General features: G+C 50.8%; 1 protein-coding gene across 3 annotated transcripts in view; it reads right to left on the bottom strand.

Annotated features, from left to right (window-relative positions):
- Positions 1 to 26,561, bottom strand: part of ITPR1 (inositol 1,4,5-trisphosphate receptor type 1) — a 299,811-nt gene that overhangs the window by 69,702 nt on the left and 203,548 nt on the right. For all 3 annotated transcript variants that reach the window (XM_014560075.2, XM_014560074.2, XM_032458045.1), the window contains one exon: positions 26,274 to 26,464. In XM_014560075.2, coding sequence (XP_014415561.2) covers positions 26,274 to 26,464 — 191 coding nt within the window. The remainder of the gene's footprint in view (positions 1 to 26,273; positions 26,465 to 26,561) is intronic.

Consider the following 26,561-nt stretch of genomic DNA (forward strand, 5'->3'; position numbering starts at 1 on the left):
GCTTGGGAAGCACGCTAAGGCACGGCAGGCAACCTTTAGCCAATTAAGCATGACCGTCTGCACACATACAAACCAACCCCACCCACAATGGAAACAGAATGTATTTCTGGTGATTGTGCCACGGCCACTCACGTGTTTCAGGACTTCTGTGAGCCCTCCCCCTTGCACAGCCTTGTGGACACGTACAGATGTGTAGGACGCGCTCCCTGCCCCTGTAGGGCTCTGCACCGGGTTACGGTGACACACGCATAAGTAAGGCTGAAGTGTATAAGTAAAATGTGCTCCAGAAGCTACACAGACAATTATATTATAGAAGCTCAGAGCTGGCAAGGATGACACGGGGCTGGAGTGATCCCAAAATCTTCATGAAAAAAGATGGTTTTCAAATTGCATCTTTATAGGACAGGTAAAGGGATGGTTAGATGAAGCAGCTCACAATGAACAGGTAACTCGCCTCTTGGATACACATTTTTTGTTTTTGGACCTACTGCAAGCAATAGTATACATTGTTGATGTAAAAACACAATATGGTGTCTTAACTTCATTTATGAGCATTCTCTTTTCACCCCTTTGCAAACACCACGCTGTTGTGAGTTATTTACATAAAAATACAATACGGTCAATTTCCAGAGGAAGAAAACAAAGCTCCAAACAATGTATTTGCTTCTCCCAGTTGGATCTTTCTGCCAATTTCATATCCTCCCCCATTTGGAAAGATGGCATTTCCCTACAGAAGGTAACCCTAGGCTTGTAATCCCAGAAGAAACACAAAATCTTACCAGCCTCCTCAAGCCCTTAACTCCTCCGTCTGTAACCTCTCCCCACACTTAGCGCCTGATGTAGCAGGCCCCCCGCCCCAGAGAGCCGCCATGTTTCCATCTGCCCACGTGCACCTCCATCACTGGGACCCTCCTTCCAGCCACTAGCCCGCATGCTACACTGACAGGTGTCTGCCTCATTTGCCCACAAAGCACTTCTTGATTGTGCCCTTCCTTCTCCCTCTCCCTGCTCTTCTTTACCTCTGGGTGTCTCTTACATACAACACAGGATCCATCCTTCCTGCGCGTGCTCCCTGGTTCCATCTTTTCCCTTCCAACCACTCCCAAGTACCAGTGACAAGTCCCCACCTGCCGACGGCTTGGACTTATCACTCTGTGTGTCGCTGTTCTCCAAGACACCCACTCTCTGGAACAAGCTCAAGTCTTTAGGGTGCTCCATTGCCCTTCACTGCCTTTTATTTTCTTTTAGATTCTATTTCGTCCATCAATCCATCCACGATTTACCATGCCTCTGTCACGACTTGGTCACTATGCCCATCATAGGAGAAACAATGATGAGCAAAAAGGGGCCTGGACCCTGACACCCCCATGAACTGGCAGCTTTGTAAAGAAAAGACACAGTTGTTCAATAATCACCCTCAAGACTTCTGCTAAAGTAGCCTTTTATCCACTGACTTAGCAGAGTGCTGGCAAACGGTGCTGGCAGACACTCAGGGCCACCGCCCTGTTCTTCCTTGCTTTTCCTGGCTCTTCCCATGGCTAGGGTACCCCATTCTTCACTCATACCACTCATGTCACCTCCTCAGTCACATTCTGTTTTATTCTTCATAGCAACTGGCCTCTGAAACAACCCTTCTATTTGCTGTTCACCTACTTACTCTCTGTCTTAGCCAGAGTGCAAGCTCTCAGAGGGCAGGTGCCTCCCCTGTGTGGCTCACAGCCATCTCTGGAGCCCCCCCGAAGAGGCTCAGCACACAGAAGGTGCTCTATCGTTATTTGATGAAAGAACAAATACAACTCGACCCTTTACGGCTCCTCTGAACTTGATTCCCCAGCTCCCTCAGACCCCACTCAGATTCTGCTTATATTCAGTGGCCACAGCAGAAATAAACCCCTAACACAGATTAATTCTGGAAAATTGTTCAAGTATGAGAAACCAAGTTCCAATGGTTCACTGCTTTGAGAGCCGATGGGTCTGCAGACAGACGAAAGGAGACGAGTGTGGGACTAAGACGGACCTACGGCCACCTCATCGCAGTGATGGCATTCTCCACTAAAAGAAGTCATGCAACAGCTCACCCTACGGGTTCACGGGGAGACTGTGTGAGAAAGCAGCTGCTTGGGGCAATTAACTTCAGTTCCTGCCCCATTCGTCTTATCATGGGATGGAGGCAACTTAAAAAGCATCCGTGGACAGTCCGGTCATTCAAGAAAGTGAATGCACTTAAAGGAAATAAGTCAATAAATACACAGCTACAGCCAACCATCTGTCGTCTGTAACAGTGCAACAGACACGCCGATCACCGCTTAACATGTAGCCAGGAAACCCAACGGATGTCAACTGATAGGGTCAAGGCAAGGAGACCTCGCATGAAATGAGAGAAGGGCAACGGCCTGAGGATTACATGCTTCTATATATGCTTCTGCAACAGGCCGTGTATTTATTTAGCATTATTTATAACTATCCTCAGCCCCTCAAGGATTTGAAGCCACTGTATAAACAAAATGTGATCAGTAAAATAACCAAATGGACAGCGGGGTATAGCAAGACAGGAGTAAATACAGAAAACTGGAATCAAACAAGGTTGGGGACTGGAAGTCACGAGAAGTGATTCAGGGTAGTCTTGGACTTGGCTCCGAGGTACCCGGCCATCATGCTGGAAAGAGAGGTGAACTCTATCATGCCTCTTGGTTAACAGTCAAGACGAGAGATACCACTGGTGCCTCAAAGGAAGGAAAATGTCTCTTAATGGAGGGGTTAGTAGTGCAGGCTTTCCAGTAGGACCTCCTGGGTTCAAGACTCGGGTCTCTTACCCACTGGCTCTGTGACCCCAGGCAAGTAACTCAGCATCTCTGAGCCCATGTGGAAGGATGCCGAGGTGGACACAAAGCTCTTGACGTGGTGCCCACTGAGTGAGCTGGCTTTGTTTCTGTCCCACCATCACGTAAATATCCATCCCCACAGTGAAGTCATCGCCTGCCCGAGCAGCTACATGGTGAGAACCGTCTCCAGAGTCAGAGAGACCAGGCCTCAGCGACACCACTCACTACTCTAGCCAGTGTCACCTCAGAAAGAGACAACGTCTCTCAAACCCAAATTTCCTCCTCCGCTGGATGGGCATGATCGCAGGGTGCATCCTTCACGGGTGGTCCTGGAGCCCCAGGGAGATAAGTCACAGTAACGCTCACAGTGGCCAGCCCCTCCTGACTGCTGACCAGGGGCGAGGAACTCGGGGTACACCTTAGTGTGGACGTCCAGGGGAGGCTCAGGCCATGGAGGTGGTGCAGCAGCGAGGGGAGGCAGGAGTGGTGCTTCAAGTCTCCTGATCAAGAAGCTCAACAGAGATACTCTGGAAGGAAGAGGCTTGGTCTCCTGAAGGGAAGTGGCTGTATCTTGTACACGAGGAGAAGAGAAAATGACAACAGCTTGGGGGACCAGAACTTCAGCACCCCTACACACACACACACACACACACACACACACACACACACACACACAGGCTCCTCCGAGGAACGCCAGGGCTCCATGGAACATCCCAAGCCAGTCCCTTCTGACCACGCTCAGGGGTGGCTGGGTGACAGGATGGCCTGAGTTTTACTCTTGCTCTCAGACAGCTGTCAAGTGGACAAGCTTTACCCCCCTCAGGCTGCTTGAGCTGAACGGGGATTAAGGAACTGAGGTTTTAGTTTAAAATAATAAGGAAACCGCCCTTTCGGGTCACTCTTAAAAGTGAGAAAATATCCCTTGATTGGCCTGGCAGCCACGCACCTACCACGCCCAGCCAAGTCCTCGCAAAGGAACAGAGCGTGATTTATGACAAGCCCGCCCAGGTTCTGAAACCAGAGGCGGCCCGAGGTTAGGGACCAGCAGAAAACAGGCCGCAAGTGCGCAGGAGCTGGGGGTGGACTCCTTTCTTTAGGAGGAAGAGGTCACGGCCCCAGTCACCCTGAGCAGGAAAGGGTCCGGGAGGAAGAATGGGAGATGCTGGCCCTCCCACGCACTAGACACACACCGGGGAAGGTGAGTGAATGAGCACCTTACTGAAAAGCCATCTTCCCCGAGCTAGAGGGTTGGAGGGGGTGAAAGACAGGCTTTGAACCCTGGAACCCAGAGCCAGGCAGCCTGTACCTCCAAGGACATGAGGCCATTGTGATGGGAGGAGCCCTTTCCGGGCATCTCGGCTACACAAAGGGACAGGAGCAAGAAGCAGAAACAGCTCTGATCCAGGATGGGGCCTGAAAGGAGCAGGGACGGTATGGGGAGGGCAGGCCCCAGCACTCCTGGGACAGCTACGAGACTCTGACCCTTCCCCAGAGGAAAGCATCTATGCCCTGCGGTGGTCCACCTTGTAGAAACCCCCATGGTGGGCCTTGAGAGAATCTGGAGAGTGAGCTTTTCTGTCTGACTGCCTCATACAACTCAACTCTGACCAACACACCCCATGACACCCACTCTGGGTGCCTACTTATCTGCTGCAGAATGAATTATGTTCTCAGACTACGTGCAAGAATTTGAAAAATGTGACTGCTGAGTGGTACTGAATGCTTGTGCTTCCAGGAGCTGATGGAAATTCTTCCCTGGAGTCTGATTTTCCTCTTCTCACCCTGCCTCTGGCACACGAGGACCTCAGCCCTGGCCCTGCCTTCTCCAGGACTTGAAGGCTTGTCTCCAACCGGACAAACCCATTCCTGCCCAGCTCCTACAGATGCTCTGCTGGTGACAGGGTAACCACGAGGTGTGGGGTTTCCTTCCTACACTGGTGACTGCCTGAGACTTCACCCCTCCCTGGGGAGTCCCGCTCTGTAAATTATATTACTGTGAATGGTAACGGAACACTTCCAATTTGCCAGGCACTGCCCAGGTGCTTTGTACATGGTATCTCACTTAATCCTTATAACTACCTATGAGGTCTGGGCTATTACTATCCCCACTTTACGGATGAAGACACTGAGGCTCAGAGAGGTCACATGACATGCCAAGTCAGACAGCTCGGAAGTGGCGGTAGTGCCCCAGGACTCAGCCCCATTTGTCTGATGCTTCAGCCCTTGCCCTCAACCACCCTGCTGTGTTCAGCACCTCTCACCTGAGCCAGAGTGTGTCAAACTCCAAACACCTTTTGGCTTTTTATAACACACTCCCCCACCAACCACCCCGCGTCTCTCAGCTGCACAAACACAGACTCTTCTCACAGTACAGACTGGCTGTGTCAGGAATACAGGTGAATGGGCCCGATGCACTTGCTAACATGTGCTCCCAAACCAGCCCCTTCTGCTCTTCAAAGCTTTGCCAGGGCTGGGAGTTACAGATTGTTAACCAAACCACTGCCATGCAACAACCACTGTAGGTCTTGAGTCCTTTCCTTAGAAAGCCATGACAATAATCAAAACCCAAAGATCATGAACCATGAACTGGGTGGTAAAATGCACGTGGCTGAGGCACATGAGCCTGGAGAACTGCAGGTCTGGAAACCTCAATTTTAGCCACTGCTCGCCTCTAACCAGGCACGTGAGCTTCGGCAAGCTGCATCAACCGCATCTGTGCCCCGGGCTCCTTCTGTGAAAAACAAGTCTCTTATCACCTGCCTTGTCTGCATCACATGGATGCTGGGGTCCATCAAGATCGCAGTTATGAAACACTCCATGTGAAAAACACTTTGATTGCTACAGGAAACTACTCAAAAGCAAGGTGTGTAATCAGTCAATGCCCCTCTCAAAGGAAAGGCGTTAGCAGGTAAGATAGGTGGGTCCACTAATGTGCTGGGTGTCGTGTGATGGCCCAAGTCTAGCGTGCCTCAAACATCCAAAGACAAACAATTCCAGCCAGTACGGGTAGGTCAAGGTTGCCCGTCAAGTGATGGCAAAAACACAACGAAGAGCAATTCCCAGCAATCGTAACAACGAAGGAAGTTAGCACACAAGTCCAGCTGGAATATCACTTGTTACAGAAGCCATTCAGGTGCCCTCAGACACAGACAGAAAACTTTTTGCTTCCATACTTTGGCTTCCACTTCTCAAAGTTTAGGCTACCCACGGCAGAACATAAGCTTGGTGTCAGACCATCCTCTCGGACAGTCCCAAGTCTTCCAACGTGAGTGATTTTTTCTCAATATTTCCAACTATTCATGACATCAGGAAATGCATGATAATTACGGAAGCGGGCAGTAAGTACCAACCACTCCCCTGGTGTATGTTAGCACTCGCTCTAAGGAGGACATGTTTTAGCAAGGTTTGGTGGGTTTCAACCAGTACACATCTGGAAGTTATCAGCTCATCCATCTCTCTGAGGATGCCACCAGCCTTAACGAGGTCAGAAATAATAGAAACTTTAAAGCAGAAAAGAAGGAAATGATGAAGCGAAGCAAGGAGGGGCTGGAAAGGCATCCACATTTCAACTTCATGCCTCTGAAAAGAGCTCCCACCTCGTCCAAACCGGAAAGCCATCTCTTGACAAGCCACAGATAAACATCATGTCTCAACTCCTCTGCCCTGCCAGGCTGCCTTCTGCTCAGTGCTGATGCCCAAGGCCTGAGAGCGAGCTGGAGGACAAGGGAACCTCACTCAAACTCATCTGGCCCTTGGGCTCTAGGGAAGGGCCTGAGCTGCGAAGTCAAGACCGAAGCAGTGGATCTTCAAGCTGTTTCTCGAGTTGAATTTGTTTCATTTTTTTTGGCAAGCAGCCAAGTCCAACCTGTTCCCTAAGAATCACTTTTCTTCTGAGACCTGAGAGCCTCACACATCTCCTTTCCTGTCTCCCAGGCCCCAAGAGAAGCAGCTCTTGCTGGGAAAGTCTGCCCTACCTGGTAAGCGCCTACCCCATGTGGATCAGGATGCTAACAGCTTCTCACATACTCATCAATGACATCTCAAGCAACAAATTCTACTTCCTTTTTTTTTTTTTAAAAACAAAGTTTATAGGCATTATCTTACAAAGTAACTATATGTGTAGGTAAACTGTCTGCAGTAACATCTCTAGCAATATGTAACAGTGAAATCACACAGATTTCAGGGAGGGAGGTCAGACCTCTGACCCAGGGACAAGAAGCGGACTCCAAATTTTCTCTCGGTTCAATTCTCAAACCTCCTTACAGAGGCCAAAGGCCAGCATCTTCTGTGGGGTGCATGGACATAGCCATCTGTCTCTTCCAGCAAAAGACAGGGAAACAAAGGAGGCCCCAGAAAAAAACAACCATGACCAGTGGAACAGGAAATAGAATGTGGCAGGGGCCTCCTTGGAATCTTCTTCAAGTGCAAGAAGGCTGCTTTGGTTGCTCAAGTCAACACAGGGCTTATAAAAAAAAAAAAAAAAGAAAGGCACCGTGTAGCAGACAAGACTGCGCTTAGACCTCAGGACGGACTCGTGTGAAAGCATTCAGGGAGGGTTTAGAGTCTTGGTCCCCAAGATCTACTCGACTAGAAGAAAAAGATGATAATCATTCTCCAGCGCGTGTCCGGGGCTGCTGGTGAGGCACCTGGCCTCCGACGGTGCCCTCCGGGGCTGATTCTATGATTCAGCAAAATGTGCCTCCTGGGGGTTCACAGGAAACTCTGAGGTCCTGCGTCACTGCGCCCACAGACTCGCCGTGGGATCTGTGATGGGAGGGCAGAAGCCTTCTCAGTGAGGCCCCACCCTGTATCATGAGACCTGAAAAGAACAAGACACGAGGTGCTGGGAAACTTGTCACCAAGAAATGCACGCTGGGCCTCTGCCAGGGAGGGTGCAGGTGGGTCCCCTGCATAGAACCGGGCGGCGACCCAGCTGCTGAGCCTTCCGACTTCACTGGGGGGGCTCCCTTGTGTTACCAAGAAAGGCCTGACATGGGCATCGGAGGGCAAGACCTTTGATCTTTGGTCTCATTTCCATTCTGGGTACCTGAGGGCCAATCCATCAACACTGACCAATGTTTCCTGCCCGCAAAGCACCAAGGTTCCTCAGGGCCTCCAACTTGAGCTTTCTGTCCACATCAGTTAGAATTCTTTGCACACCTACAGGCCGTGTTTATACAGAGAGCAGCAGGGGCCCAGAGAACAGGCTCAGCCCTCAGCACGCTCCGCAGGGAACACACAGGCAGACGGGGTGGCTGAGGAAGGGGGTGGCTGTGGGCAGGGCATCGACGAACTTGCAGCCTCAGTCTCCTCGTCCGTCACGGAGGCAGGAGGAGGGTAACAGCCACCCGCGGGGCTGTGGGATGGAAAGGCGGTAACGGGGAAAGCCCGCACAGGGCCGGTGCTGGTAGCTGTTCTATACCAGACACTCTCCCATCCCCACTCTCAACAAACCTAGCTCTGATGGGTCCACTCGACCACAGCATCCAAGGGGAAATAAATATACCCTGGCCTGCCGGGGGCAAGGTCACTGGCTGGAAATAGCAAAACATCAGGCAAAGGAGTGTCTTCCTGAGGGAGGGCCACCGTCACCCTCAGTCCTCGGGTCAGTCGGCCAGCTCTCAGATCTCAGCCCCAGCCTGCACCCCAGAGGGCAGGTCGCAGGACTTTCACTTTTCCCCACCCCACGGGCCCACGTCTCTGGGTACTGGCCCATCAGGTAGCTTCCATATGGCTGCACAGAACATCCTTGGGATCTGACAGTAAAACGTACAGATGGCCACACGGATGGAGGTGGCGGGATGAAATCACACAGCACTCGTCTGTGTAAGTGCTGCTTAATATACTACGGCTTTGGCACTGGTCACGTGTATCCAAGCAGGTCACAGCCCGAGCCAACTTGGTGCCCTTTAGAAGCACTGAGTAGGGCTTGGCAGGGGCCGCAGAGATCACCCCGGCCAGCCTCTCACCTGGTGACAAGTGCACTACCTGGGCCGAGCGGTCATCTCACGCCCTGCTCCCTTCCCCCGCCCCTCCCCGGGGCTCCATTCCAACCGCAGTGGCCTCCTTCAGCTCCTGCAATATGCCAACCTGTCTGCACACTCCTGCCCTCTGTTCTTCACGTGACTGGTTCTCTTCCCACCTGCTAGGTCTCGACTTAAATGACATCTCCCTAGAGAAGGCTCCCCTGACCACCCTCAGGGGCTTCTCCACGACACTCTGGACCCTGGTAGCTTCCCTTTTCACGCTTCCCCCAGTTTACTTATTTAATTGTTAACTGGCTTATGATTCATTTCCCCTGCTGGACTATATAACCTTGAAGGCAGGACCCGTGATCTCACCTCATCCCTGACAGTATCGCGGCCCCCTCACCAGGGGCCGGGCACCTCCATAAACACCTGCTCTCCTAATGAATACACAACAGTCCCGAAGGAGGGGCAACCCTGAAAAACTGAAATCGAGTCGAGGTTTGCATCTCTGGCAGCTGAAGTTTAACTCAATAACCAGAAGATCCCTCTCTGTGAAAGCGCAAAGTCTCGCCAAACGGGGACAGTGCCAAAAGCCAAACACGAGCTGAAGGAGGCTGATGTGGCGTTCTCGCCTCTCAGAGGCTGCTCGGGTCTGCGCACAGGCCGCGGAGATGGGCTCAGGCTGGCTGGGGCTCCTAATCCACCTAGTTAACCATCAACTACTCTGGCCCCGCTGACATCTGTATTATCAGCCATGGGGCAGGAAGGACAGTTATTGCTGGGCCTCCCATCTCAGAACCTGACTTGGTAACTAAAAGCTCTGGGCTGAACAGTTTGTGGGCTTGTGTTGCAAGGAGATTAATAAAAACACATTTCTCAAACACCATATGGTGAGGGCAACTGAAACAAAGCCTCTTCCAAGAACAATATAATTTTTCTTAAGTCCTGAATTCAAAGGGAAACAAGCCGCTTGACGACATCAGATGGTTTCTAGGGGGATCGCCTTTGGCGTCTGGGACATCTTGATGACAAGTTTAAAACCCAGGCAAGGGAAAACTGCTAGAAACATCAAGAGAGGCTCTGACACTTTCAAAAAGGAACTCAGAGGACTCAGGAAGCGCACGTGGGCATAGATTCCTCTGTGAAAAGGAGGGGCAAAGCCAGCTGCGAATGTCACGTAGGTTCTCAGAGGCTCAGGGTCCAAGCTTGGGCGCGAGGTGTCTTTAATGCTCCCACGCCCAGACTCGAGCCGCTGGCAGTTTCCAATGAGAGAAGATTCTCCACCGTGAGGTTCGCTCGGCTGGAAGAGTTCCAAAGGGAAAGTCCCTCCAGTTACTCAGAGGGAAAAAAAAAGTTACCTTCTCGGTCTGGAATCCGGGGATATTTTATGCAGATGTCTCTAACAGAAGTTACTAAGGGGAAGTTAGCTCGCCTTTGATTATTCAAACAGGCTACTGCTGTTAAGAATTGCACAACTCTTGGGCAAGGCAGGGGTGGGTTTCGGCTTTTTTGTTTTTTTAAGCCTGTCCTCATGGGAACCACTTTTTCTTTACTAAGAACATTGCATTATAACCTCCATACTCACGTCTGGTAATGCCTCTGCTCTCGTGGGGATGTGGCCAACAACCCAAAGCCACGAGACCACCAGGGTGCAGGTGGGCACTCCTGGGGCTGCCACAGGGGAGCTTCTCAGAAGGACAGTTTTGCTTTCCTGCTGAGAATAGGATGGAGCAGACCCTTTTTTTTCTTTTTAAATGCAGGGTGAGTAATCTCAACCTGCCACCTTCACGTAACAGATGTAGCCGAAGCTCCAGGAGTTGTCACTGCAGGACAAACACGTTCTCTTGTTTTCATGTGGCTATACTTCATAAAGCCCTAGGTGAGACAGGAGAAGTCATCCCACCCAGAGCAAGGGCACACAGGAGGGTTAGGGAAATGCACATAGCCCTTCCCCTGAGGGGCAGAGCCACTGTCTGCCCGACTGGTAACGGAACCCACCCGGTCTGCAGGCAATCCGAGGACAGAGAGTGAACTTCAAGACCTCTAGGTTAGGCTCCTATAATGGAGGGACTGGTAATAATAATAATAAAAAAAAAAGTCCGAGGACAAGAAATAAGGGAGGGTGGGGGAAAAGAGACTTTAGCCAAAACCCTTCTGATGTCCTAGAACTACACAATGGGGAGCTCTTAGAGGGAAAGGAGAAGATTCTGTCTCTGGAGACAGCTCCAAGAATCCTGGGTGAGGTGTGAGAAACAAGGAAGCTTAGAGATTGGGAAAAAAAGAAAGAAAAGAAAAGAAAGTGGGGGGAGAGGAAGGAGTCGGGGAGAGGGGAGGGAGATCGCTGAGAGACAGGGGAATTAAAGAACACCATGGCAACCAGTCTGTCCACCTACCCCGGCCGCCCACCCACAGCCAGATTCTTTGCTGACACACTTGAGAACAAGCTGGTTCCTACCAGCTCAGGAAGGTGAGCAAACCCAGAGAGCTCATTAAATCCCTTCTCAGCGACTCTTGTCTGCCTGCAGATAGTGAGCAAGGAGGATATAAATAGAAGTTATATAACATCTCTTTGTTGATTCCTGTGCTTACCAAAAAATGCAGCATGACCTTGTTTTTTTCTGAAACATTTTCCTGGGCCTGCGGGTTGAGGACTTTCAGCCAGTTAGGGATCGTCTTAAAGTTTAAAGAGCAGGATATAGAGTTCCTCGTGAAGGGGACTCAGGAGGATCGGCCAGGTTCCAAACCCTCAGGATCAAGTCCTCCTCTAGTAGTTATATGTATATGTATATGTATATGTATATGGGTGTGTACATGTATATGCGTATGTGTATGTGTGTATATATATGTATATGTGTACACACACACACACACTTGCTATAAAATAAAACCTTAAGGAATCTTGTGGTTTTCTCACCGGACATCTGATGCTGCTGAGAGTAATATTAACACCCAAGAGCAAAGAACCATTTGAACCAAATCTGGCTGCTTGGGTTTTTCTCAAGGAGGTCGGAGCATTTGAAATACATACTTTTGAAGCTGACTGGTGGTTTCTAAACACCCCCAGGCATACTCAGTTGTCTATTTCTTTCTCAACAGGCAAGACAGTACGAGTCCAGTGGATGGCAAGACCTCCTCCTTAGAGAGGCCGACAGAAGTGAGAACTGCAGAGGGAAACACGGATGGAGCGCCCTGTCATGCAGCGCGACCTGGCCAGACCCCTCAGCGCTCCCGGGCCTTCTGGACAGGCCCTTGCTCTGGCGTCGTCTCCAGGAGGTGGCTGTAAAGGAGTCTGCTTATAGGACACGTTGCTAAGCCTCATTACTCTGATATCCTGTCTCATCTACTGATGCCACAAAACGCCTTTTAAAAGCTGTTACCATGGGAACTTTCCCCTCTCCAGTATTTTTCAAGAAATGTCACAGGTGCTGGAGAATTCCACGCCCTTGGTCTCAGTAAGTTTTTTCTGAGTCTTTGAACATGCAGCTTCAACCGAGAGGATTTTCAAACATATGATGCAAGGGTTTCAGAGGCAAATATCCTCAAGGCACGGGGTTAATCACACGGGATGGGTGGGGGAGGCTATGACAGCCTGAGGGTGTGATCACCCGAGGCCCCACGAGGCACACAGATTCTATAGTACAGAGCTTTCAGTGCATCTTATCAGCTACATAGAAGACCCCACGGGGCTATCAGCAGCTCAGAGGGTGACCCCAGCAAGGGTTACTGTGGCATCCCTACCATGGGGTTTCCTTCCTTATCAGAACTGGCAAGTGGTCCACCACACGGTAATGCATCAATGCAGGCAGGACCAGTCATCACCCCCCATGGAACCCCTGGTCCTGGGTCAGCCATGGAAGCACATCAACCCGTCTCTCAACTGAGCCCCATCAGCCTGGGCCTGCTCCTCCTCTAAATTCCTAGGAGGACAACGGGCTCAACCTTTGACAGTATAAACAGTGTGGATCTGGTAGGAACCGATGCATCTTCGTGTCCCGAGGTAGCGATGTTGCCAGGTGACAAATGTAGAAACACGCTCAGAAAACTGTACGTGACAATATAGAACCTCCGCTCTGCAGCTGATAACCGAGGGAGTGTTAAAACACCATGTTCTCTTAACACTTGGGTTTTGGGTGTGAACATAAAATTAAACGGGATGTTTCCTCTTGTAAATATAAGACAGGCATACACGTCACACATGCAACCACTAATTGGAAATCGTACAGGGGTTTGCAACAGCTATCTGCACGGCACCCTAGCTTTCCCTCCCCTACCCCTCTGCTCCCCCAACATGGATCACAGAAAACGCAGAGAAACAGAGCTGAGCAACAGCCTCCCATCCATCAGGGCCAAGTTCACCCCTGACCAGAGAAAGCTTCTCATGCAAAGGACAGCAGTGAGAACTAAAGACGCACTCATACATTATTATAAAACTGAGCATGCTTCCATTGTGTGGTTCCTAAGTCGACTTTTAGAATTCACTGCATAACCAAGCAGTGAGTACTTGCTTCTCAGATCAAATGACCAGGGCTGCCCACTCACTCCCAACAATAACAAGACAGATACTTCTGGAGGAGGTACAGCACCTCACATCGGTGGATGTGGAGCCCCGAGCTGCTCCCTGCTCTGGACCCAAGAGACTTCAAGGTTGTCCAGCATGGGACAAAGTCGAGAGACTTTTAGGGGAAAGAGATCTGGGTTCAAATCTCATCTCTGCTAACCAGTGACTTCAGGCAAGACCTCCCTGATCTTTTGAGACTCAGTTTCCCTATCTGTCATTGGGGCTGTCTCCCCTAGTCCAGATAAGGTGCCCAGCAGCACCAGGCCCTGTGTCTGCCCCACAACGGGCACTTTATAAAGGCACAAAGTCCTGGCCTCTTCCTTCCACAAAACATACATACTCTGCAACCTGCCAAAGACTCAAATATGGGGAGAATCCGGTGCACTGAGCTTCTCCATGCAAAACGGACAAAAGCGGAGATCTAACAAGCTTCGCATTATATACCAAAGTACATATACTTCTTTAGATGCAAGTGAAAACCAAAAATTGTGAATAATATAATCCAACTTTTCTTAAGAGCCCTAATTAAATGATTTGCTCTCTGTCTCCATTGAGAGAAAGTTATGCAAGAGAGTTTCCTTGCCATGAACTTTCATAGACCTGAGCTCCTGGAACCCGCTAGAGGTGAAGCGACATGTACAGCACATATAATTTTTACTTGACAAATGCCCAGCCCGAAAGGTAAAGTCTTTCACAGTTCCATCCTCCGTCCTTCATCAGCCGGTGATAGAACCAAAGCAAAGACACCAGGCGCACAAGCCACCTGGGATTTCTCTGGATGGCAGACAGCCCTGCACAATGAGCCCACTGACTGAAGAGGAACAAAGTGAAGCCACAGATTCTCAAGTGCCCAGCCAACAGAAGCCAGGCCCTCGAAGAGGGTGCACTGCCCATTTCCTCGGTCCCCAGGGAGGGGCCTGTGCCAGGGGGACTAGGGGCAGCTTCTTACACAGGAGGCAGCACTGCAGAGAGGCTGAGAACCCAGGCTCTGCAGGAAACAAACCCTGGCACAAGTGCCAGCTAGCTGTGTGACCCTAAGCAAGTAACTTGACCTCTCAGATCCTCTACTTCCCACTGAGCAAAAAGGGGTGCAGGCACTACCTGCCCACCAGGACCAGCACGAAGAGTGAGTGAGATCACGCAGAGAAGGCACACAGCCTTGCTCCTCGCAGGCGAGCGTTCTGATTTCGGTTATTATTACCACCAGCTATAGTGACCGTGAAGAAGAAAAGAAGACGGAAGTCGCCACCAAGTATCTCTGGCATCAAAAGACTTCTCCCAACTGACATTACAGATTTCCCTTGTGCTCAGATAAACGGAACTCTTTCCTGCTCCTAAAGAAGGTGTCCCTTTAAAAAGGAGGTGGCTGTTAACCACACATTTTCATGTTTCACATCCTCAGGTTTCTGTTCACAAAAGGGTAAGAAGGCTGACATAACGTGGTGGCCACACAGGGTCCAGACTTCCATGCATTCCGGGAACACTGACTGAGCACCCACTGCGGTCCAGGCGCTGGGGTAAGACAGAGCCCTGACCTGGGAAGAGCCTACACTGTCGGGTGGGTGGAGGGGGAGGAGAGGAAGACACACCAACGAAAGTAACCATGAGCCATGATGGCACGGAGTATCAGGCACCATCCCAAGCTGAGTGCTTTCCATGCACTGTCGCACTCGAGAGCAGGAGTCCCTGCCCTGCTCGTTACGCACAGGCCAACCTCCCATCAGCTGACCCAGGCAGAGGTCTCTCTGCAGGGCTCTGGGGGGAAGGCGGACTTCATCTCTGCCCCCTCGGGTCTTACAGCGAGCCTCCACTGAAAGCGGGGTGATTGTGACAGTCAATGAACCACCCAGAGAGATCGCCTCTGCCTCAGGGGATCCAGAGGAGGTTTCGAGCAGGCAGCATTTCCAACAGGGCTCAGGGAACGTGCCAGGAAAAGGGCAAGCGGGCACGTCCCACACGGAGCAGAGGCATCTGAGTACACGGCCAGGGACGGGCCCACGGCAGGTGCAGCCGCAGGACAATGAGCGCGGGTGTGAGGGTGGAACCAGGCGGCGCCAGCGGATTTCATCAGTGCGGCTATGGATTCTGCCTTCTTTGGAAGGCTGTGAGGACAGGGACCACGGTGGTCCGGCCTCTGCATGGGGGGTGCCGCTGACAGCAGTATGGGAGGGCGGGGAGGCCTGGAAGAGCCCATCTCAGGAGGAAAGATCAGGCTCAGAACTCAGTCGGCCCCAGGCTGGCAGGAGGTGTAGGGTGCTGGTCAGGGGCAGGAGGTCTGGAGCCAGAGCACCTCGTTTCCAATCCCAGTGCCGCCAGCCCCAGTGGGGCCACTTTGGGCATGTCACTTAGCCTCGAGGTAACAAGTGTTTGGCTCATTACAAGTCCTAACTAAGTACCAGCTATGAAGAGCTGGGAGGCGGAGCAGGCGCAGCAGGAGTTCCTGACAAAACTCAAGATGGAGGAGACCGAGGACCTCAAGGTTTCTAGCTCAGAGACTGGAGGGGTGGGGGTGGGGGTCCACCGACCAAGACGCAGACCTCAGAAAGGCAGATGGGGTGGAGGACAGGGGGCGGCAGGCATGCTTGGGGGTCATGTAAACTTACAGTTAACACTGAAGTAGGTGGAGATGCCCAGCAGGGATTGGCAGAGAGATCTGGGAATCAGCAGAGAGCTGGGGCCAGGAGCTGTACCTTTGGGCAGTGCTGGCAGAAATGATAGCTAGAAGCCTCGGGGAATGGGTGAAATCACCCAGGGAGTTTGGAGAAAAAGAAGGTAACCGGGCTGGAGACCTGGCGTCAGAGCTTCAGCTCTTTGAAGGTTACCTGTATGTGCCCCAGAGAGACCTCGTGTTCATCGCTAGGGAAAACCTCTGTGGGAAGCTCAACAAGGGAACGGCATTAGGCCACAGCGAAGTGACTAACCTAAAATGTGGCGCTCTGGGGAAGGACGGTCAGAGAGGGCTTCCGGATGAGAACTCCAGACTCTGAGCCACACACACAGATCCCTGTGGGGACGCGCCCCCGAGACTCCCCGTCAAACCTGTGCTGAAAGGCGGGAAACAGACAGCGAAGGAAGAGGGGCGATCAGCCCCCGACCAGAAAAGGAAAGAGAACGCAGAGGCCTCTCCTTCCCTGAATTCCCGTTCATCAGCTGAGTAAGGGGCCAAACCTCCTGCGTCTTAGGATATTAGTCATCTGGTGGATATTTACCTCAAATCTAACATCACCCTACCAGGGGGTAAAGAACACAGAGCAAGGGGGTTACGACAGGGTTCTTTTCCTATCTAGACAGCAAAGACTCAACAAACACGGGCTGGCAAAGGTTTTCTGTCACAGGCCAAGCGGAAAATACTCTAGGATTTGCCGTACATTCAGTCTGTGTGCAACTTCTCAGCTCTGCCTGGGCAACACGAGAGCAGCCAGAGGCAGCGCCACAGGAACAGGATGGCTGTGTTCCAATAAAACTTTATTTACAAAAGCAGGCAGCCGGCAGGATTCAACCCTCCGGCCATAGTTCTCCAGCCTCTGGACCAATGTACCATCAGCCAACAGAGGAGGGTTTGGTGTCAGCTGGGGAGTTTGTTAAGAGGCCCTCCATCCTCACAAGCCACTAAGGAAAGTTACGAAGAACAGAGACCTCTTGCTGGAGCTGAGGGAAGAGAAGGAAAGAAGGAAGACTTAGACCTGCTGTGGATTTAATAGGATACAATGAAACGGTGGCTCGATTGACAGCTATTTCCAAGTCTTCTCTGACTTTTTTTCTGCCCCCAACTCAAGTTTTGGAGATTGTGGAAAACCCGAGGCTTCCGCTGAAGACGTCTCTTAGAAACTAATTCCTGCCTGTGGGTTTTGTAGGATGGAAGGTGATTAACACTTTCCTGCCAAAGATCTCCCCTCAACTCCCTAACTGCTGCCCTCCTAGGGAAGGCCGGAAGAACAGGTATACGGAATTCCCACTCCTCCCTGAACTGCTGGCTCTGCTACTTGGGGAAGAAGAAAAGTAACACTGGGTCTCCCGTTTCTCTAAAAGCACAAGCCAGGATGCGCGTCTTCCCCTAAGACCACGTGGACAGGTTGGTGCTTCTGGAACCCAAGTGAGAAGGAACGTGCTGACCATCTTTGCAGTAACGTCCTGCCCTGAAATGCAGAACCCAGTGCCAGTGGGTCCACGCACCATCCGGTGCCCGCACCACAAAGAGAGCCGTGGGAGTTCATCCAAGTCCTGTGTTCGCAAGCATGGGAACTACTTTTGGATCTTGAGTTTTCACTTCAAAACCTGGATCTACACCAATAATCCTAAAAGACTCCTGTTCAGTGACATGCCAGTTGTCTGGGAGTGGAGAGGAAGAGCATTTGTCAAAGGATGACTTGGGCCCCCAAATAATAATAATAATAATAATAATAATAATAATAATAATAATAATAATAATAATAATAATAATAATAATAATAATAAAGAGAAGGAAAAAAATGTCCTGGCTCAGGGAGCAGTGAACTGGATTGCCTGCTGCTCTTTGCTTCACCCAGAACGCCTGTCGGTTTAAGTAGCTGGTACCCAAAGCAATGAAGTCTCCCAACCTCCTGGACCCCTAAAATCACTTCAAATACACAAGCAGTCAGAGGGACTTAGGTGAACTGTGTGTGAAAACGTAAAACTGCAGACTGGATCATAAACCACTACACAGAAGCAAAGTATCAGAAGGAAGATTTTTGACAGAAAACAAACTGAATAAAACAAAGCCTGTTTTTAAATAATAAAAATTGTATTAATACACATAATTGCCACCTCATTTTGAGATCTTGCAGATCTCACATCCGCACTCCAGCACTGAGCGAGGCACTTTCTGTGAGTCACCCGGTCCGCCCATCCCAGGAGCCCCGGGGGTATGACACTGAGCCGCTCTCCGGGCTGGAGCCGGGCTAGGCGGTCAACAACCTGCCCCGAGCCCTGAGATGGGCTGCTGTGAGGCAGGGGGAAGGGGCCTCCCTCACTCTCCCAAACCAAACCCGCCCCACGGCCGCGGCCCCATCCCTGCAGCTCTGCTGGGCTGTGCGCCCCACCTTGACCTTACTGGTCAGTCCTCTCAACAACTGAGTAAGGAAGGGACTCAGTCCTTCTAACTCTCGTTTCAAAGATGAGCCAACTGAGTTTCTGAGCATCCTGAGTAAGTCCAAGGTCACCCCGCTAGTGGGGGCAGGGCTAGAATCCAGCCCAGGTGTTTCCACTCTGGAGGCCAAGTTCCTTCCCCGGCTCCACCTTCCCTCCTGGGCAGTGTCCCCCCAAGTCCCTGACCCCGCGCCACCCACTCTCCAGGGAGGACCGACGGGCAGCCCTCCCGGAACCACGCCAGTGGCTTCACCGTCCGGACCCTTCTGGGCCGGGCCACCTGCCTCCCTCTTATTTTCATGCCATCAGCTCCCACACCCCCAGGCAGGGGAGAAAGCAGTCTTCTCCACTGCTGGCCATGCTCTTCTCCCACATGGATAAATCCCGAGGTCAGAAAACACCGCTCAGAAGTGACTCATTTCTGACCTTGCTGCCAAACACAACACCCTTTTACGTAACTCGCTCTCACACCCATCTCCTCCTCCTCCTCCAGGCGGCTGCCCTGTCAAACCAAGGCTGACCTTCCTCACCAGCTGGCCGTCCGTGCCAACTACCCTTTCTGCCCCCCATCTCTGCTCGCTGAGCTCAGAGGTGGCCTCCAGCAAGCTCCCCCTCAGGGCCTTCTTGGTGACTTCTTCTGGAAGGGCTGGGAGACTTCATATCGAATGTTGGCTCGTGGGCTGATGTCTTAAGCCAACCTCAAAAAATAAGTGTGTGGTGAGGGAAAGGCCCTTGGACGAGGGATCTCTCTCTCTCAGCTGAATCTGCAAGCCAGCTTCCTGACAGAGCACTTCTCACATTTTCCAACTCTCGCTGTGTACGTGCCGAAAAGAAAATCCTTTTTGGGTGTGTCTGTAGGCTTGACTTGGCATAGGGAGAGCTGTGGGCTGCCTTTCGATACATACAATTCACTGTGCTGCTGCAACCGGAAGCAATTAATCCAAAAATTTTTTTTTGTATCTGTCTCCTTCCTTTGCTGTGAGGTTCCCTAGGATCATGTCAGCACATATACCCCCAAACACCTGTGTGTGCTTAAAAAAAACCCCGAACACGAAGTATGTTCAGAGATACACCCTCCTCCTCTTCTCCAGGTGAGAAGGGCCTGTGGCCTCCCGCAGGGAAGAGGAAGCGAGGGAACTTCCCCCGGGCGCTGGTGGGAACATCTCAGGAGGAAGGAACAGAGAAGTTGGCAAGGACTCGGAGGACGGATATGCAAGTGCCATGAGACTGGCTGAGCCTGGCGTGTGCCAAAAATTAATTCATAAGCAAATGCTTATTTTATAGTTTCCCACTGGCTACAAAACATCAAGCAGAATGGAAAGATTTCTTCTGGGGGCTGGCAGGAAGTGGGTGGCATTGGAGAGTGCAGAAAGAAAGCAGGGTTACTCTTCAGGAGATGCCTGATCCCACCGCTCGACAAAGCCACCCATCCCTGGGGGGCCCCAAGGCACCGGTGTGGTCTTGTTGCTCCCGGAAGCAGAGGGTTTGCCATGAAGCCTGAGCCGCTCCGATGGCACCCGGGTAGAAGTTTGGGAGGCAGTATCTATCCTCAGATGTTACCAGCATCAGAGAAGCCAGGGCAGGGACAGAAGATACTGGAAGACGTGGGGACATGTTCCCTAGGAGTCCATTATGCCAGGCCAGGAAATATCCTAAATTGGGCTTCAAGGCTTACGTGATGAAACGACAGATTGTAAAGTTTCAGAAAAAAGGAGCAAATTCTCTGCATGAGGGTTCCTAGCAAGCACATAGGTCCTTACTTTAGGATTCCCATAAATTGAATCTTCTGAGGTCTAGACCATGAAGTTTAGAACTTCTGAAGAGCCATGGTCCCCAGTGACCTTATCCTCTGGACAGGGGGCGGGTTTTCACACACCCTCAAAAGGGTAAGGACATGAGTCGACACTTCTGCCCAGAAGGGACTGAGCTTCCAGGGCAGAGACAGTGGTGCCACCAGTTGGGCGCAGCTGTAACACCCAACTCAGGGGCTCAGCTGACCCATGGTAGGTCTCAATCCACTGTCACAGTCGCCCGTGGGGGAGCCAGTCCCCCCAGGTGGCCCCACAACTCCCTCTCCTTTGTGCACATGCCCACCTCAAAGCAAGAGGTAGACGCTTCTCCCCTCCCCCTGAAACTGGGCTCACAACGGGCTCTGACCGACAGAATGTGGCATCGGTGTTGTACTAAGGATTCCAAGCCCAGGTCCTGAAACACCTGGTGGCTTCCATGTCCCACTCCTCAAACACGACTTTTGAGCATGCAGCCACCGTCCTCTAAGCAGCCCACACCGCACAGAGAGGCCGCATGGAGGAGAACCAAGGTGATAGCCACTGCTCAGCTCCCAGATGAGGGCCAGCACCAGTGCCACGGCCACGCAAGCGGTCGTCTTGGGCGTCCCAGCCCCATCAAGCCCCTGATGACTGCAGCCCCAGCCGGGACCACACAGAGCAGAACCGCCCAGCTGAGCCCAAGCCCACAGAAACAGGACAGGGATCAGAATGGCCATGGCTTTAATCAAGCCATTAAGTTTTGAGGTTATCAACACAATAGCTCAACAGTAAGATATTATCAACTCAACAGTAAGATAACTAAGGCCGGGGGCAGGAGAGGAGGGGACAGGAGGCACGTGATACCCAGCTCGGGCTTTGTCCCACCGCTCGCTGGCCTCCTGTTCCCTCACCTCTGTGACGGGGAGAACGCACGCGCAGCACACCTCACAGCCCCACCTGGAGACTCAGACGGGACAGCTGGAGGGAAAGTGCTTCGTAACCAGAAGCCAACAGCAACCGGATGCGAGTGCCACTCGCCTTCTCCACTGAGCGCTGCAGCCATGGGCCCATCCCTGGCCCACGCATGCCTCTGTCCTGGGAGATGACAAGGACTTCACTTGTAAAAACGAGAAAGTCGTCTTCCTTTATCAAGCACCTGCCTTCCTCCTCCGATCTTCAGCATCATCCTCAGCAATGAAGCTGTTGCAGGCAAGGAGGAGTCTGGGGAGCCAAGCCACGTGGCCCTGCTACTTACTGCTGGTGTGATGTGGGGCAAGTTCCTTAACTATTTGGGGCTTTCGCTTCCTTACCTATAGAGGGGTAAGCGTGGCACCTGCCTGCTAGGGAGACTGTGAGGACTAAATGAGATGATACAAGGGGAGCACTGACACGCAGTTCCCGGTCCACAGTAGGCACTTAATAAACGCTGGTCATCATCAACATCACATGGCTTTTCACTTAATGAGCATACAGTGGAACTGACTCTTTTGGTGTGCAGTTCTACAAATTCTCACACACGTAGAGATTTGTATGCCCAAAGCAAGACACTCAACAGTGGCATCACCCAAAAAAGTCCTCTGTGCTGTTCTCTTACAGTCAGATTCTCCCCTCACCCTCATGGTGGCAAACGCTGCTCTGTTCTCCATCACTACAGCCTGGTCCTTTGGAGAATGTCATACAAATAGAACCATACAGGGTGTCACCCTCTGAGACTGGCTTCTTTCACTCAGCATAATGCTTTGAGGGGCCCCATGTTATCATGTTTATCAGTAGTTCATTCCTTTTTATCACAGAGTAGTGTTCATGCTGTATGGATGTACCACAGTCTGTCCATCACCTTTTTTTTTCTAATTGAAGTATAGTTGATTTACAATGTGTTAATCTCTGGTGCACAGCATAGTAATTCATTTATATGTACATATTTTTCCTTTCCATATTCTTTGTCATTATAGGCTACTGCAAGGTACTGAAGATAGTTCCCTGTGCTGTACAGTAGGCAATCACCATATTTAAAATTATTGTCACAAGCCAGGGAGAAAAGACCTCAGAAATGGAGTCGGCTAGCCATACCTATTAGATTCTAAGATTTTCTGGGAAAACAAAGAATATTGCTAGAAAGTCCTGATTCAAAGCGTCAAAGAACTCAGGAGTCCACGTGTATGTGTGTCTTATGCCTGACGACACAGGGACAGAAACCCAGCGGTGACTTTCCTAATCCCACACCAAAGTGGGCTGGAAAGCGGGTGTCAGTCCCCTTCTCCTCTGCAGGAAGCAGGCCCCACACCCTGGGGGAGGTGTTTGTGAGCACAAGGGCCCTTCTGCAGCCCTCTCCTCGGACAGGCAGCCCAGTTCTGGAACCACGCAGCCCTGCACTCCCCAGCGACCTCCCTTCCCACCTGTCACTGGGAAACAGGAATCCAGGGGCGCCCACCTAGACCGCCCTCCCTCCCTGGGCAGGTGACATAAGACGATGAACAGGAAGCAAGAGTGGGCAGTGAGCCCTGGCTGGGACGGGACTTCAGCCATCAGTAACCGCCACCACTGCGGTCAGAACCCATCTCGCACTAACCCCCCAGCTGCTCATTTACTACTCTGAACCGGCTTCTCTAAGGCAAGACGAAACTGAGTCACTCCCTCTGGGGCTTCAGGGTGTCTGTCCTTAACTGGCCTGAAACAACCTGAATTCCTCATCATTTTCTCCAGAGAAAGAGACGCTCAGGGCCAAGGGGATCTCACAAGTCAACTCCAGGCTACAATTAATCTTCCTGGAACCACAAATCTCTAATGAGGCAGCGGGTGAGATGCTCCCAGCAGTCCCTGAGATCACAGGAGGAGAGAGGGGAGAGATGGGGGAAGCAAGCCAGCACTCAGGGCGGTGCGTCCCATCCTGGCGGGGGGCCCACAGGCCACCACACCCAGACCCACCCACCCACGAGCACATGGGCTCCTCCGACAGAAAACAGCCCTGCTCTGGGAGGCTCAATGGCTAAAACTCCGTCATGGCATTTCCTCTGCAGCCTGAGCATATGAGTAATGAATGTGTGAAAACACGAAACTAATATTCATCATTACTTTACAAGATAAAGAACTTGAAGGAAAAACAGCTTCTGTGTGCCTTGCCATCACCATCAGGGGTACGCTGTGAAAAACACGGCATCCTGCCAGAATCTCTGACTTCATCTTGCCAGCCAGGCTCGGCGCCGGCGGCCCTCAGCCCCCTCGAGCCCTCTCTACGCTTCACGCTTCCTTAATTAACGGTGTCTTCTTGTGTCTAGTCATCCAGACTCTTTAAAGCCTCGAGAGCCAACTGGGGCTCCAGCATCCAATCAGGTGACACTATGGCCAATGTGTATTAACTATAAATGGGTCTAAGGCACCAGCCTTGAGTGGGGGGTGGAGGTTGGAGAGACTCCATTCATGACATCCTGCTGTAATCAGGTTCAGGATAGCTTTACTCCCCATTTTTCTTTTCTTTTCTTTTTTTTTTTTTTTTATTGAGGTGTAACTCAGATAGAGTAAAGCACACCAATTTTAACTGTATGGCTCACAGAGTTTGCAACAGATTTATGCCCATGTAACCACCACCTAGACCAAGATGTAGCACCAAACCCCCAAAAGGCTCCCTTCTGCCCCTCCTAGAAAGTAACCTCCCCCACCAGATGACTAATCCTATCATACACTCATTTTGAATTCAGGCTTTCATTAGCTCTCCTAAACGATTTCAAATTGACTTTTTAATTATCGAACTGCCTCCCTCTAGGACCAGCTTTTCTTAAGTTATCTGTCAGATTTACAGTCCTACATTACAGCGCCGAGGCCCCTCGGGGTGCTTCTGGGCTACTGTGTACAACTGCCACCACATCCCCGGTCCCCCTTCCACCCTCCTCTGCCTGCTCTGCTCACCCCAAAGGACCCAGTCCCCGCTGTGGGAGCATGTCTGCTCCTGCACCTCTGGGCCTCCTCTCCCATGCACCATGAGCGAGCCTCCCCATGTCCCAGCCATGTGCCCAAATCCCACCCTTCAGACCCCACACTCCTTCTGCAAAGTCCACCTCATCAAAAAACCTCCTACCAACTCCTCACACAGGTGTCGTTGCTTCTTCCTTGGAGGGTCCACAGTAATTTTCCTGCCTCTTGGATGGCATGACACATCATTCTGGAGACACAGCTCCCTACGTGCATGCATACCAAGTCTTATATCTTTGCTAGATCATCAATTTCTTGAAGACTGGGCCTTTGTGACTTCTCAAATTAGCAAAGTTTTGTTTTCTTTGCTTGTTTTTGAGGAAGGGAGGGAATAACCTAGGGCTCCAACTTCTTATTTGGCCAGTAGAGGAAAAACCCCAACTCTCATCCACTATCAACACCGTTTCATCAACGAAAAGACATCAGAGCTAAGAAAAACTCATCAGGATATAACCTCAGAATAAAATGGCCAGATGGTCCCTCAAACTGACATATTTGGTTTATGAAAAACTGACCACACTGCCCTCATTTCCACACTTGGCTGTGCCTGGAGAAAATTCTCATAGACCGATTGGCCCCAGGGTCTGGAAACCACTAACCTGAAATCCCCAGTAGAGCACCGTGTATACAGAAAGTGCTCGATAAATGTTTAGTTTGACTGCTCGAGTCACTGGAAATCACAGAGAACAGGAGCTTTCCAGCCCTGCTTCCATTCCAACACGCGCACCCAGATGCCAGGACCACGGCAGTGGGCGTGCAAATCCTGATGGATTCACGTGGGACGAAATCAAACAGCAACCCCACGTGTTGCAGGTCACGTCTGCCCATGTGACAGCTCAGCTATGCAGCTGGCTCTCCCGCAGGCACAACATTCAACTTCGGGCAACGTATATAATGAACTTCGAGAGTGTGTGTTGGGGCAAGTGGGGACTGGAGGGCGAGGAGACAGGACCCCGCAGTCACTGTGCAGGCTGGGCAGGCACAGGGCACCTGGCTGAAGGGTGACTGGGGGCTGAAACCCAGGAGCCCTGGCTAGGGGCACATCTGCCCACAGGAAGAAACGCCCTTTTAAAATTTGTACCAAGAACCAAAACTTCACTAATCCAGACTCTGAATTTAAACTCAAGACCAAGAGTATAAGGTCAAGTCAAATACATACATAAAGGTGAATTTTATGCCATGTAAATTATATCTCAATCAAAAACTATTATCAAAATGTGTGTGTGTGAAAAAGTTAACCCTGTGCAGAGGCAAAGAGTGAAGAATGCATTAAGAAGGGGATACTAAAAATATTTAAAGGAATCATTTTCAGGGCCATTTATACATGAAAATTATACATGAAAATGTATATACTATTAAAATTCATTAAAATTGCTTTTTAAGAATGTCTACTTAGAATTCTACTTACTACTATTACTTTTAAATTAATTACATATTAATTTAAGTATTTTTAAATTTTTAATTAAAGATAATTTAAACAATAATTTAAAGTTATTATATTCTAAAATGGATCATACCCAGGCAACAAAAAGGCATTACTCATCTTTGACTCACCTAGCCTGGCTTTCCCCAGTTAGTTCCTATTATTTCAAACTGGTTCAGTTTTACTGAGCTTTTCAGTTAAAAGGCAGAGAAATTTATAGTCAGCAGGAACTATAGGGTCCATAGATGTAACAAATACAATTAGCACACAAAGTCCAAACTCCTTCTGGTCATCTTGTGATGGGATCCTCTGGGATCTTGGATTAAAAACTATACATATAATTCATTCAATCATTCATCAAACCAACCTTTATGGATTACTCATTATGCCCCAAATCCTGGGCCAACTTGCTTTGCACATCCTCAGCATTCTACAAATTTTCAAAGGTAACCCATGTTTTAGAATCAAGCCTGAATTATGACTGAATGGCCACAGTACGATTTCAATAGAATGTGCTTTTCCGAACAACAGAATTTTGTGCCCTAAGAATGAGCTATCCCCTATGCAAGAGTCTGTGCACCACCCAGGCACCCGGCCCCTAGAGGAGAGCCTCCTCCTACTCGGCAGGGCTGCCCACCAGCAGCCAAGCCGCCCTCCTACCTGTATGGTGGTGTTGCCTCCTTCCAGGAGGGCGATGGCCAGGAGGATGCTTTCGTGAAACACTCGGTCACTGGACGCGTTCATGATGAGATCGATGACCAGATTGGAGGCGCCCTCCTTGTCGAGGTGGCACTGAACCTCAGCCAGGCTCATCTCACCCCTGCTCATGGAGCTGGACCCGGAACCTCCCCCTAAGAAGATGGAGCAGTGCTCTTATTAACTACAATCACCACAGCTAACATTTATTACATTCCTTCTGTGTACCAACACTTCATACACTGAACACTT

Source organism: Camelus ferus, chromosome 17 (genome assembly GCF_009834535.1).
Source record: "Camelus ferus isolate YT-003-E chromosome 17, BCGSAC_Cfer_1.0, whole genome shotgun sequence".
Taxonomy (NCBI): domain Eukaryota; kingdom Metazoa; phylum Chordata; class Mammalia; order Artiodactyla; family Camelidae; genus Camelus; species Camelus ferus.